The sequence below is a fragment of the Chionomys nivalis genome, chromosome 21, assembly GCF_950005125.1.
Source record: "Chionomys nivalis chromosome 21, mChiNiv1.1, whole genome shotgun sequence".
Taxonomy (NCBI): domain Eukaryota; kingdom Metazoa; phylum Chordata; class Mammalia; order Rodentia; family Cricetidae; genus Chionomys; species Chionomys nivalis.
Genome location: NC_080106.1, coordinates 47303907 through 47317492, shown reverse-complemented (window position 1 = coordinate 47317492; position 13586 = coordinate 47303907). Strand labels below are relative to the sequence as shown.

Below are 13586 nucleotides of genomic sequence, written 5' to 3'. Positions count from 1 at the left end.
TTTCCTTAGATTAATGGCTAGAAGTTTTATAACTCACAAATTAGTGTTTGGAATGGAGGTAGTATTTGTAGAATCTTGTGACCTGTTGCCCGGTAACTGTACCTAAGACCTCTAAGATTCTGTCTGTGAGCTGTCAGGTTCCCGAAGCGGGGTCAGCCTGGTCAATGGCGACCTGCTGCCAGAAGGATCTGGCGCTTCACTATGCTCAGGACTTGAAAAGCTGAAAACCACAGCAGCCCACCCACAACCATGTCCCACTACTTCTACTTGGCTCCAGAAGTTCTGCTTCCCTTTAGCCCTCTCACTTCTAAAGAGTTCGAGCTGATAAGACGCAAGGCCCGGGAACTGTGGCAGGATGAGACACGGTGGTCCGCTTCTTCCGTGACAACCTACGCTGGCAGCTACCGCGGAAAGCAACCGGATGAAGCCGCTTGCCACCGACTGGCCCAAAGAGCAGGCCAGCAGCAGTTTGAATACAAACCGTAAGATTCCTTTGTAATGTGTGCCAGGATATATCCTTACCAAGAGGCAGGTGCCACTAGAAAGTGGTATCGGAGAGCTGGGCAGACTTCAAAGATGCTAACCAGCCAGTTTCCCGAATACATGTCACTTACCAGTATGGCTCCAACCCAAAATGGTATATAACACCTTATTACTGGAGATATGAATAGGATGGTTTGACTAAGCAGGTATTTTTATTTTATGGAATTGTCCAATATTACATTTATTTATTGTCTGCTTATGTGTGTGGTCACATGGGAAGGTCTGGGGACAGCCAACAGGATCAGTTCTCTCCTTCTATCTGGTGAGCTCCTGGAATCAAACTCTGCTCTTTGGGCTTGTTATCCTAGTCATCTTGCTCCCCCACCCCCCACTTTTAGACAGGGTCTCCTGTGTCCCAGACTGGCCTCAAACTCACTCTGTAGCACAGGCCAACTGTAAACAGGACCCCCCCACACACTTCTTTAGTACAGGAAACACAGGCATGAACCACCACACCCAGCTTATGCCTGTGGTACTGGGCATCAAACCCAGGGTTTCCTTGGTGCTAAGCAAGCACCTACCAACCAAGCCACATCCTTGGGCCTAAAGCATAGCTTCTGAGAATGTCTTTAGTTTCCTGTAGTTGTTCCCTTTGTGGAAAGAGAGCAAACCCACCAACACTGCACACCAGGGCTTAGGGTTGCCTGCAAGAGCTGAGGATTTATTGGGAATCCAGGCTCTGTGGCAGACCCATACTAAAAAATGAATACCAGTTCAATTCCACAATTACAGCTATAAACACTCAGCTCAGAAGAAGGAAGTTTCATTAGCAGGTCCTGAAGAAGAGGGCTTGGTATAGGGAGAGAGCAAGTGTCCCCAGAGCGGGGAATTGAAAAACACACCACCATTCCAGGTAAAGGGTGTGCACTTGGGCAAAGCCGTCTGGAACCGCCCACATGCCAGAAGGCTACCAGTACGCAAGAGCAGAAAGTGTAAACCAGGACTCTGGGAAGTTCCAGAGCTAATTATAAAATCTGTCTCTTTGGGTGTTATTTAGTAAATATTCAAATTCTGGAAACTCTATGAAAATGCATTGGATTATTTGGCTCCAATTTCTGACTTAGGAATAATCCATGTATGGCTCTTATATAGTAGTTATGGGGATGAAGAGATGGGTTAGCTGTTAGAGGCCCTGGCTTGCTCCTGCAGAGAACCAGACTTCAGTTCTCAGAGTGCATGTTGGGTAGCTTTGAAGTATCCAGCTTTAGAAGATATGACCTTTGAAGCCACCCACTGGCATGTGGGCTTCTCTGTCTCTGTGTGTGAAAATAATTTTTTATTGATTTTATTGAGCTCTACATTTTTCTCTGCTCCCCTTCCTGCAACTCCCCTCCCCTTCAACCCTCTCCGATGGTCCCCATGCTCACATATACTCAGGAGATCTTGTCTTTTTCTACTTTCCATTAAGGTTAGATCCATGTATGTCTCTCTTAGGGTCTTCATTATTGTCTAGGTTCTCTGGGATTGTGATTTGTAGGCTGGTTTTCTTTGCTTTATGTTGAAAAACCACTTATGAGTGAGTAGTAATATGATAATTGTCTTTCTGGGTCTGGGTTACCTCGCTCAATATGATGTTTTCTAGTTCCATCCATTTGCCTGCAAATTTCTAGATGCCATTGTTTTCCCTGCTGTGTAGTACTCCATTATGTAAATGTACCACATTTTCCTTATCCATTTTTTGGTAGAGGGGTATTTAGGTTGTTTCCAGGTTCTGACAAACAATGCTGCTATGAACACAGTTGAGCACATGTCCTTGTGGTCAAAATAAAATCTTAAACGAATGTACTAGTTACCTTGCCTTCCAGATCTTTCCGAATCATGAAAATCATCTCATTTTCCCCAGCGCTCTTTGTAATAGTGCTCAAGCTTTCTCCCTTCCAGTCGGCTTTGGAGGTTCCTTTGCTAAGTCTGAGGCTGTTGTGGAGCCTCTTGGTAGGTTACTGAGGTTTGCTCTGAAAACACACGGATCCACACAGACCCACCCAGAAAACTTGCTGTTTAACGTATTTAACGCAGACATGTGACACGTGGTGAAATGCACAAAACTTTGAATTTGTTTCTCATCGTGTGATTCATCCCAGCCAGGGAGCCCAGGACATTGGAAACCACAAAAGGGCAAGTGCTTGTGATGTTTGTCTGGGTGCTTGGGAAATCTCAGATACTTTAATATATCCATTGCACAACTGCTCTCCTCTCAGAGGCTGAGAAGAAGCAGCGAAAGTGAGGGGTAGACTGAGCTTGATTGCACAGTACTGATTATACGCTATATTGGTTTTTTTTTTTAAAGATTTATTTATTAATTATGTATACAGCATTTCCCTACATATATGGTGCAGACCAGTAGAGGGCACCAGATCTCATTACAGATGGTTGTGAGCCACCATGTGGTTGCTGGGAATTGAACTCAGGACCTCTGGAAGAGCAGTCAGTGCTCTTAACCTCTGAGCCATCTCTCCAGCCCTATATTGTTTTTTTTAAAAAAATCTTTTTCTTTACTAATTTAGTGCAGAAGAGAAATATCTTCTAAAGTTCCCAGCAAAAGCTGTTTGATGACAAATGTCGTGAAGCTGTAGGGAACACTGTTTATGGCGCTGTGAGGTCTTCTGTGTAACAGTTCTACAGGTGTGGACTGTAGGCGGAGTTTCTCTGTGTCTTGGCAACTGCTCCCAAATAACCACTCGGAGACTACTTATTAAATACTCGGCCAATAACTCGGGCTTGTTACTAGCTAACTGTTTCATCTTAAATAAGCCCATATTTCTTATCTACCCTCAGCCAGTGTGGTACCTTCTTTCAACACAGCGCATTCATCTTGCTTCTCTCTGCATCTGTCACTACTCCCCAGACTCTGCCCTCCTTTTCCCTGCATTCTCTCTGCCCCAAAACTCCTACCTAGCCACCGGCCAATTAGCTTTTTATTAACAATGAGAGCAACACACCTTTACAGAAAAACTATTCCTTATCAGTGGATGCCCAGCGTGGCCACAGGACTGGGCAATGGTGCGGCAAGGGTATTCGGATGAAAATGGGGCTGTCCATTTAAAATGCATTAACCCAGGAAAATCTTACACACATGGAGCACAGTACTTTTTGTTCATATTATTTATCTTGTGTTTGCCATGACATCCTGAACCATTCCGTTTGTTCTTAGCCTTAATTGTCAACTTGCCACAGTTTACTGTCATCTGGCAGGAAAGTCAATACCTAGGTATTGAAGAAATACCTAGGTCGGATTGTGTGAGGAACTGTCTTGATTATTAATTGATGTGGGAAGACTCAGCCCACTGTGAACATTACCATTGCTGGGCAGGTGGTCCTGGGCTGCATAGGAAAGCATGAGTCTGTGGGTGACTCACACCGTGAGCCAGCAGGTGACATTCCTCCAACGTTACCCTGCCTGTTTCGAGTTCTGACCCAATTTCTCTGAATGACAGATGGCCTGTGACCTGGAAGGAAGTGTAAAAGGGAATAAGCCCCTTCATCCTGGAAGCTGGTTTTGGTCAGAATATTTTGTCATAACAGGATGCCATTAGAATACCACACAAGAAGGAGAAACTTGGGGGGGGGCTCAATCATTTTATTCTAAAGTGGCTTTAATTCATAAAATGCATAGTGTACCCCAAAACTCCACATGTGCTAGGTGGGTAGGGGATGCACGGTAAGGAACTTACACTAATATGAAGGCGAGGGTCAATCCTCGTTGTCCACCAAGATTAAAATGAGGGAAACCTAGCATTTTGGAGCTGCTAAGACAGGCATAGAGCTCACTGTGATTAGCTGTTGTTTTCAGCTGTGGGGCTAAGGCCAGGCCTTGCCCCCACTAGACAAGTGCCCCATTGCTGAGCGACATCCCCAGCCTCTCAAGTGTATACGCTAAAGCCTTGAAATTGTACTCATTCACTTACCAAATATTTATTTTGGTCCTACTATGTTTGAGGTCTTAAATTAGATACACTGGTTCTCATGACCCCTCAAAGAGATTATCACCAGGTGAGGGAAAAGCCACCAGGGAATTCTGAGCCATTAGGGTGCTTAAGGACTTGTTTAAGCAAAGTGGGTGGCAGTGTCTTACAAAATGGAACACAGTTTTATTATATCACCCCCGAACCACATTCTTAGGTATTTGCTTAGGAGCATGAAAGCTTACACGTATACTCACAGACAAAACCAACACAGAATCTTCATGATACTTTATGATACTTTTCTTTATGATTGACATAGACTGGAAGGAATTAATAGGTAAACAATATAGTGGAATATTGTCCAATGATTTAAGAAAAAGCTATGTGGTATCAGGCTGTGGAAAGCTATGGATGAGTCTCAGATCCATATTTCTAAGTAAAGATGTATGAAGTTACATATTGTATATTGCGAACATGCAACTCCCAAAAGCAAATGTCTACAGTCACAGATGGCTGTTTCCAGAGGATGGGCAAGAGTTCAGATGAAGCACACTGCTGTCTTAGGGCTGTGAACCTGTCGACTGTGATGCCACACTGATGAACAGAAGACAGTAAATTTTTGTCAAAATGGATAGCACCTCATAGCATAAAGAGTAAACTTTATGCAAATTAAGAAAACATTTAGGAGTCTGAGAAGGCTGAAAACAGAATAAAGAAATTGAAAAGCCTGACTGTATTATGGATATGAGAGATGAGCTCACTGGGCATGTGATTAAGGCTGATGTCAGTAACTTTGGAAGCTGGTGGGGTTGTAAAGATTAAGGAGCTGTATAAGCATGGCTTTATGACTGCAAAGTTGTTTCCCACTGGGTTTAAGGAATAATTCTGAAATTATTATATGTATAACTAGAATTGAACACTTCAGTAGGTGGGTGAGAGGTGGTGGCAGCCAAGATTTTTATTGGAACAGGAAGTAAATGATAAGGAGTAGGGTCTAGAAATCACCCCTGCCATAATGATCAAATTTTTGCTTAGTGTAGTATACTTAGAGATAATGATATGTAGAAATAGTTACATGTATGTATTATAGTGTCTATAAAAAGGTTCCTGTCTATTTCCTCGTTCTCTGCACAGCCCATGTCAGCGTAGACCTCCGCAAAACGGCCTTGTAGCAATGTTTTAAAAGAGCAGGAATATCAAGTGCCCTGATTTTGGTTTCTGTTAAGTTTTCTCCAGAACAAAGGAATAGGACTTATCTAGAGAGATACTGATTTTCAGACTCAGCCAGGTGGTAGACACAACGAGCATGGATCACGTGGTACCAGAAATGTTAAAACGCCAGGAAGTAAAGCAGCAATGGTGGAGACAAATGAATCTTGAGGATGGCTAAAGCTGAAAGGTGATGAGGAAAAATAAACAGATATTAGTGCATTATATCCAAAGCACCGCATAAACATCCGTGAGTCCATACTGGAGTAAGCAAATGGTTGAATCATAGTGGGAACACAGATTTCCCATGAAGAAGAATAGCAGTTCTAGGCTACTACAGACAGCCCTTATGCAGTTCTAGGTTACTACAGATAGATAGCCCTTATGCAGTTCTAGGCTACTACAGATAGATAGCCCTTATGCAGTTCTAGGCTACTACAGATAGATAGCCCTTATGCAGTTCTAGGCTACTACAGATAGATAGCCCTTATGCAGTTCTAGGCTACTACAGATAGATAGCCCTTATGCAGTTCTAGGCTACTACAGATAGATAGCCCTTATGCAGTTCTAGGCTACTACAGATAGATAGCCCTTATGCAGTTCTAGGCTACTACAGATAGCCCTTATGCAGCAGTTGCTGCTATCATTACTTTTCTGCACCTGAACAGAAGCTGATATTTGAATTTAAAGCTTAACACCACTTATGTTAACAGTTCCTAAAAAGGAGATTTGTGAGTAAAAATTTCACAATATGTACAAGACCCACATAAGGGAACCATAGTATAGCTAAATAAATACAGATACTCCCTATTCATGGTTAAGAAGACTAAATAGCATCAAAATGTCTTCCCATCTCAGTGTGTGTCCTGGCTTGTTTCCTCCTCCTCTGATAAAACACCCTGACAAAAGCGACATGGAAGAGATAAGGTTTCCTTGGCTCACAAGTCCACAGTACAGTTTATCACTAGGGGAAGTCAAGGCAGCAGGGAGTTGAAGCAGTTAGTCACATCCACAGTTGAGAGCAGAGAGAAAATGAAGGCATGCTTGCCTTCTAGTGCTCAGTACAGGATCCCCACGCTTGAGGAGTGGCGATGCCTACAGCGGGCACAGCCAGTTTAGTAAAGACAGTTCCCCAAGCCATGCCCATGGGCCAAGCTGATGTAGACAGCGCCTCATTAAAACTCCATTCCAGATGGTTCTAGATTATACCACATGGACAAAACCAACCATCACGAATTGTGAGTTCAATGCAATCCCAAATAAAGACCCAGAAAGTAATTTTGTAAGCACCAAATACCTGGGCCCAGTGTTTAAATGGAGAGCTGAAACAGGAAGACCGACCAACACAGACTAGAGTAGATTGGAGGACTAACAATACTCGTCTATGAGTACAGTGCATGGTGCTGGTGAAAGAACAGACAGACAGACAGACAGGTGCTTGGGACAGAACAGAGTCCAGAAAAGGTGTCCATAAAATATCGTTTGTTAATATTTGGCAAAGAAGCAAAAATATGATTTCAAAGCAAGTTAGAAGAAATGGACACTTGTGTGCGCAGCAGGGGAATCTAGACACAGACAAAAATGAACTCAAAATGGATAATGTTCCAAGTGTAAAATGCCAAACTATAAAAGTTCCAGGAGATTAAAGCCTAGATGGCCTTGTGATTTGGAGGGCACAAAATCAAATAGTTCGTAAAATTGGACTTCATTAAAAATTTTAAATTATTCGTTTTATTTTTAATATTTTAGATTATAATTACATCATGTCCTTCTTCCCTTTCTGCCCTCTGAACCCTCGCTTACCCTCCTTGATCTCTTTCAAGTTCACGACCTCTTTTCTCATTAGTTGTTTCTCTCTCACTGTCTCTAAATACCTACATACAACCAACCTGCTCAGTTTGTGTATGTGTGTGTACATATAGATGCTTTCAGGGATGACTGTTTGGTGTTGGAAGCAAACTCATGGGCTCTTTCTTGGGAAAGACACTTTCTCCCACTCTCAGCATTCCTTGTTGGCCTGCAGTTCTTTATGTGGATTGAGATAGCCTGGCTTCTTCCCACGCCCCGACCTCCAACCTCTGGTCAGACTAACATGTATATTGTTGTCCTTGTTCAGCTCCTGTTCAGGCATCGTGCTGGGGAGACTTTATGGGTGTGACCTCTGACATTGCTAAGAGACACAGTCTCACAGCAAACTCCCTGTTTCTCTGGCTCTTAACGATCTTTCTGACCCCTCTTCTTGAGCCTTAGGCATAGGAGTTGTGTTGTAGATGCATCCAGTGAGACTGGACTCCACAACTCTACATTTTGACTGGTTGTAGTTTTCTGCAACACTCTGTCTTTTGCAAAGAGAAATTTCCTTGTTGTGGGGTGAAGACCACACTTATCTGTGGGTGTAAGGACAAATACTTAGACTGTTGTTGGGGACTGTGCTGGTTATAAATCAGTGTCAGTAGGTTCTCCTCCAAGATCCACGACTTCGCTAGCCCCGAGTAGTTGTCAAGGTTTCCAGTACCAGGTGTGGGTTCCTCTTGTTCAGTGTGTTTTAAGTGCAAGAGCTGTTGCCACTATTGCACCCTTAAGGTGCCACGCTAGTACCATGCTAGTTCTTGTTCATTAAAAAATTAAAATTCTCTGAAAAACACAATGCCAAAAAAATGAGAAAACAAGTCACAAACAGGGAGAAAATACTTGAAAAGAATAGTCAAAATCCAGTAATGATGGTGAGAGTGTGGGGCAGCTGGAACTTTCATTCATGAAAATACAAAACAGCATAGCCACCTGGAAGATGATTTGGCAATTTCTTGGAAAACCAAGCTATATTGTTATATTGAGTAATTGTATTCTTTGGTATTAATCAAAAGGAATTGAAAACATATGTCCAGACAAAAATCCACACAAATTCTTTATGGTAGCTTTATTCATAACCACCACAACTTGGTAGGAACTAAGCTGTCTTTCCACAGGTCAGTGGTTAAACCATGGCACACACATACAACAGAATATCACTCAGTGGTGAAAAGCAATGAACTAGCAAGCTATGAGGAGACACAAAGAAATTTCTACATATTACTAACTGAAAACAACCTGGAAAGGCTATGAACTCTTATGGCTAACTAAATGACATTTGGGGAGAAAAAAACCTATGAAGGCAGTGACTATATCAGTGAACCGCAAGGGTTGATCAAAAGGGCAAGAAATAAAGAGTTGGAGCATAAAGGCTGTCTTAGGACAGTGAAAATATTAGATATGATTATTATAAAGGATGCAAAACTGTACAGGGCCAAACCTATGAGCTGCTGCTCTGGACTTTGGTGTCAGTTCTAACAGATGTGCTCTCTGGTTAGGAATGAGGGTACTGGAGAAGTTGTGGGTGCGCTGGAGACGGCTGCCTCAGTTCCTCTTTCTAGCGTGTGATTGACTGCTCTGACCAAGGCAACTCCAGAGAGGGGGGTTTGTTTACTCTGCTTTACACTTGTGGTGGGAAGCCAGGGGATGGCTGGTCACACTGCGCTCAGAATCCGTAAGCAGAGAGGAACAGATGCCTGCTGGTGCTCAGAGAACCGTGCTGCCCACAGTAAGTAGGTCATCCCACCTGCGTTCCCTCCCCCGTCACTCCTTCCACTCCTGTTCAGAAAACTATAAATTACCAGGAGAAAAAAACCCAGCAGCTAAGTCTATGGAGAGATAAACCATGTTCATGGACTGGGAAACTGAATATTGCAAGGCAGTGCCATTTCTCCCTAATGTATAGACGCTCTGAATTCAGACAGCTTCTTTGGTTTAGAACTTGACAAGGCAATCCTAAAGCTTCATATAAAAACAAAAAGTGTTGCCGGGCGGTGGTGGCGCACGCCTTTAATCCCAGCACTCGGGAGGCAGAGGCAGGCGGATCTCTGTGAGTTCGAGGCCAGCCTGGTCTACAAGAGCTAGTTCCAGGACAGGAACCAAAAAACAAACAAACAAACAAACAAACAAACAAACAAACAAAAAGTGTTGTGATCCAGCCAAGATATTTTTAGTAAAGAATAAGACATGAGAGTTTACTGATAGCAAATGTCACTATAGCTCAGGAGGATATAAGAAAGCCCAGGAAATAAGCCAGGATAGTAGTGTGACTTAAAGACAGAGCAATGGGCCGTGGGATGGAAGAAAACAGGCTGGAGAGGTGGCTCAGCAGCGAACAGCTTGCACCGCTCTTCAGAGGACCTGCGTTCAGTTTCTGACACGCGGTCTGAAACCCCGCCTCCAGAATCTCACCTGTCTCATGTCCTCCACGGGCACAGCACGCACACACGCAAACCCACGCTCAAACATGCAGACACATACGATAAACTAAAAGTAAACCTTAACAAAGGAATACAGAATCAAGAGAAACAAACGTAGGCCTCTAATAGGTCCTTGGTTTATAGAGGGGCTGCCACAGAAAGGCTGTGTTCCCAGCTCTAGCTAGTGAGCTAAAGACCTGGTAACAGGGAAATATTCAGTGTCAACATGGAGGCTATCCTGACGGCCTGGGGAATTGCAAAGATTTCTTTTTCTTTTTTAGGACGAGACCTTTATTGTTGTTGTTATTATGAGGGTATGTGCATGAAGGCACAGGAGGTGGGGCATGTATGTGGAGGTCAGAAGACATCTTTGTGGAGTCAGGTTCTTTCTTTCCGTGTTTATATGGATTCCAGGAACCTAATTCAGGTTGTTAGACTTACCAGCAACCACATTTACTGAGCCACTAGCCCCAGAAAAAAATTATTAAACAGTCACAAAGAGTACTGACTCCAAGGGAAAAGTTACATAGATTGCACCCTTTAAAATTAAATAGGGACAGCATGCACCTCTTCTCCTCAAGCTGTACCTATTTATTGTTTTTCCTGGCTCAGTTTGGTCCTTTCCATTATAGATCTGCAGAATAAAAACTACGTCATATAATTCCAATGACAGAATTTAAGACGTGTATGTGTATAGATGTTTGTCTGTGCATATAACTGTGTGTTACCTGTGTGTCTAGTGGATACAGAGTCCAGAAGAGGGTACGGAATCACCTGGGACAGGATTTATGGATGGTTTTGAGCTACCATGTGGGTACTAGGAATCAAACCTGAGTTCCCTGGAAGAATGGTCAATGCTCTCAACTGCTAAGCCATCTTCAACCTCTCCACCCCCATATAACCTTTTAAAAACTAAAACTTAATGAGAACCACAATTATATATAGATATAGATATTAGAGTAATATAAAAAGAAAAGCAAAAGGAGTGATTCCTACAGAGGTCAGGACGCTGGTTCCCTGTCTGTCTTTGTCAGAACTGTCTACCCCAAATCTACTGGGAGTTAATCAGTGGGTGCTTTACCCAGAATCTGCACTTGAAGATTTAATAGCTTGTGATGATTCTGTTGCTACCATGGAGCAGATTTTCAACCCCTGTCTGTGGGACGGGAGGGGCTTGTCTGTGGTCTGAATACACGGACAGGGGGAGCATTTCAGGACTCTTTAGGTTGACTTCAGCTCCACTCCACCCCTTCCTCACCTCACAGTTCCAGGTGCCTAGGATTTAGAGACCCTCCTTCCTTAATCAAATGACCTACAGTTAGTTACCGTGAAATTGGGCAGGTTGGCAATCAATTCAGCCATTCCGGGCAGAATGCCTCGACTCTTCCAATAAGCCATAGCTTGCTGGTAGGGATTGTCATATCTGAGTTCAGGGAAACTGAGATACAGATGTGTTTCAAAGGATACACAACATCTGTGAGTCCCCACATCACCCCACTGCCATTAAATTTTATTTGGAAACCAATGTAATTACTGTAATCTTTCTTATTCCGTGCATAGCACTTATCTTATTTTGAAAGCAACTCCCTGGAGAAACACTCATAAATCCTGCTGAAGTAATTATGAACTTAATGTTTGAGCTTTGCATGCAGAGATGAAAATGTTACCCTTTTATGACAAATCAGAGCACAAACAAATCCCTAAAGACTGTGCAAAATTTCAGCTCGGGTTGATTTAATGGGAATATGGGGTGAGGGTGGGGTATGGGAAGAGATAAAAAGGAACAGAACCTTAAGAAACCAAATGAAAATTAAATCTGTAGGCTTGCATGACTGCTGAGCCTACACGCGTGTAACTTGTTTCTCTCCTGGGCTTTCTTTAGGACACCATTGCCTAGCCGCTCTGCCTACGGCGCTCTACCTGGCCAGGCTGGTTCCCAAGAGCCTGCAGACTGCAAAGGTTAGTTCATGATCGGTTCCCCGAAGCACAGCCCTTCCAGGCCTTTTTCCCTGCTTAGCTGAAGTAGACTGGTGAATGCAAGCTGTGTGAACAGCAGGATCTTTTGATAAGTGCTCATATTGTGATATGATTGCTGGGACAAGCCTAATCAACCATTTCTCATAGCTGTATGTGTGTGTGAGATAGACAGACAGAGACACAGAGATAGACAGAGACAGTGTGTGTATGTGTTGGGTGTGTGAATGTGTTGGGTGTGTATGCACTGGATATGTGTGCATGTGTGGTATGTATGTGCATATGTTTGTATGTATCTGTGAATTTGTGTATGGTGTACCCTTGTGTGAGGTACGAGAGTGCATATGTGTATACATGTTTTGGTGTGCGCATGTTGTATTTTGCATCTGTGGGGCAGACAGATTCTGGCTCTGAGGATGGTGAGCATGAGGAATCCTGAAGTACATGTGAGTCAGTTGAGATGACTCACAGATGACAAGCCCTGGGCAGCCCTAGCAGGCCTACTCCTGAAGTAGGAGGCGGGATCCAGGATTCTTTGCTCTCAAGCTCTGGCTGGTTTGGGTTCTTGCCTCTGGTCCTTGGCTCTGAGCTCCCTCAGCATCCAACATTCTGACCACCCTAGGATTCTAGTGGAGTCAGGAAGAAGTAAGACTCTTGGGGGTGTCTGGCATGGTGGGAGGAGCTGGAGGCTCACTCACTGCCTCTACTTCCCCATGGGGAAGTACCGGGCTGAGATCTCTCTTGATTTGGAGCTCTACTGCCTTGACTGCGACACAGGGCAAGTGAAACGGAGCTTTCCGGCCTTCCAGGGCCTCTGCTGCGGAGTCTTTCCCTTCAGTGTTGTGGTGAATCCCACAAAGGCTGTGGCTGCAATCCATGCTTTCACGTCACGCTTTGGTAGAATGTGATGGCAGAGCCCCCACCCCCTTCCACCATCTTCTTGCATTTTTCTTTTCTACTCTTGGGTTCTTGATTGTGGCCCATATGGCTTCTACTTGCTCAAGAAGGTCAGATCCCTCTCACAAGGAAGTAAAAGGGACAGTTACGCTGGGGTATCTCCCCCTCCATCCCTCCGGCAGAGCCTGGCCTCATTGACAAAGTGCTAATACTCTGAGCTATGCTAGGCATGCTGGCCTCAGATGCAACACCAAGGCGGGGGTACTTGCTGCTCAGCACTGTTTGCTAGTCTCCCCACTGCTTCAGCCATCTGAAGTTAACACTAGGAAGGCACACCAATCCTTTCCCTGCAGCCTGAGAATGGTTTTCCTTCCTCATGTACAATGTGAGGTCAGCAAGCTCAGACAGCTCAGACAGCTTGAGGGGTCAGCTCCATCCTACCAACAGCTGCACCCTGGAGAAGGGGACAACTGCCCAGCTTGTCACCAAGTCTGATTTTGAGAAGCAAACACAGAGAGGGTCCAGCATCATGGCCATCTCTCAGAGTCAAGTCTCTGCAGCATTGATAAGACTGATTAGTATAATCACAAGTGATAGTTGATAACATATTCTGGTACTCTGCCCATTTGGGGAGCAGTTGAAAGTTGCAATGCACTAATGGGACAAGCTGGGTGGTGGAGGGAGTTACTCGGCAGCCTGGTGGGTGGGTATACAAAGGTTTCCAGTGTTGCCATTGGGTGGTTCCTCTGTTCTGCTGCTCGGAGAAGAGACAGATGGAGTTTCAGTGTTCCTC

At 44.1% G+C, this 13586-nt stretch overlaps 1 protein-coding gene across 1 annotated transcript in view; it reads left to right on the top strand.

The window, feature by feature from the left end:
• The first annotated feature begins 249 nt into the window (after positions 1–249).
• The window catches only part of C21H4orf51 (chromosome 21 C4orf51 homolog), a 34403-nt gene continuing 21066 nt past the window's right edge, over positions 250–13586 (top strand). The window contains exons 1-2 of the mRNA XM_057753334.1: positions 250–482; positions 11805–11881. Coding sequence (XP_057609317.1) covers positions 250–482; positions 11805–11881 — 310 coding nt within the window. The remainder of the gene's footprint in view (positions 483–11804; positions 11882–13586) is intronic.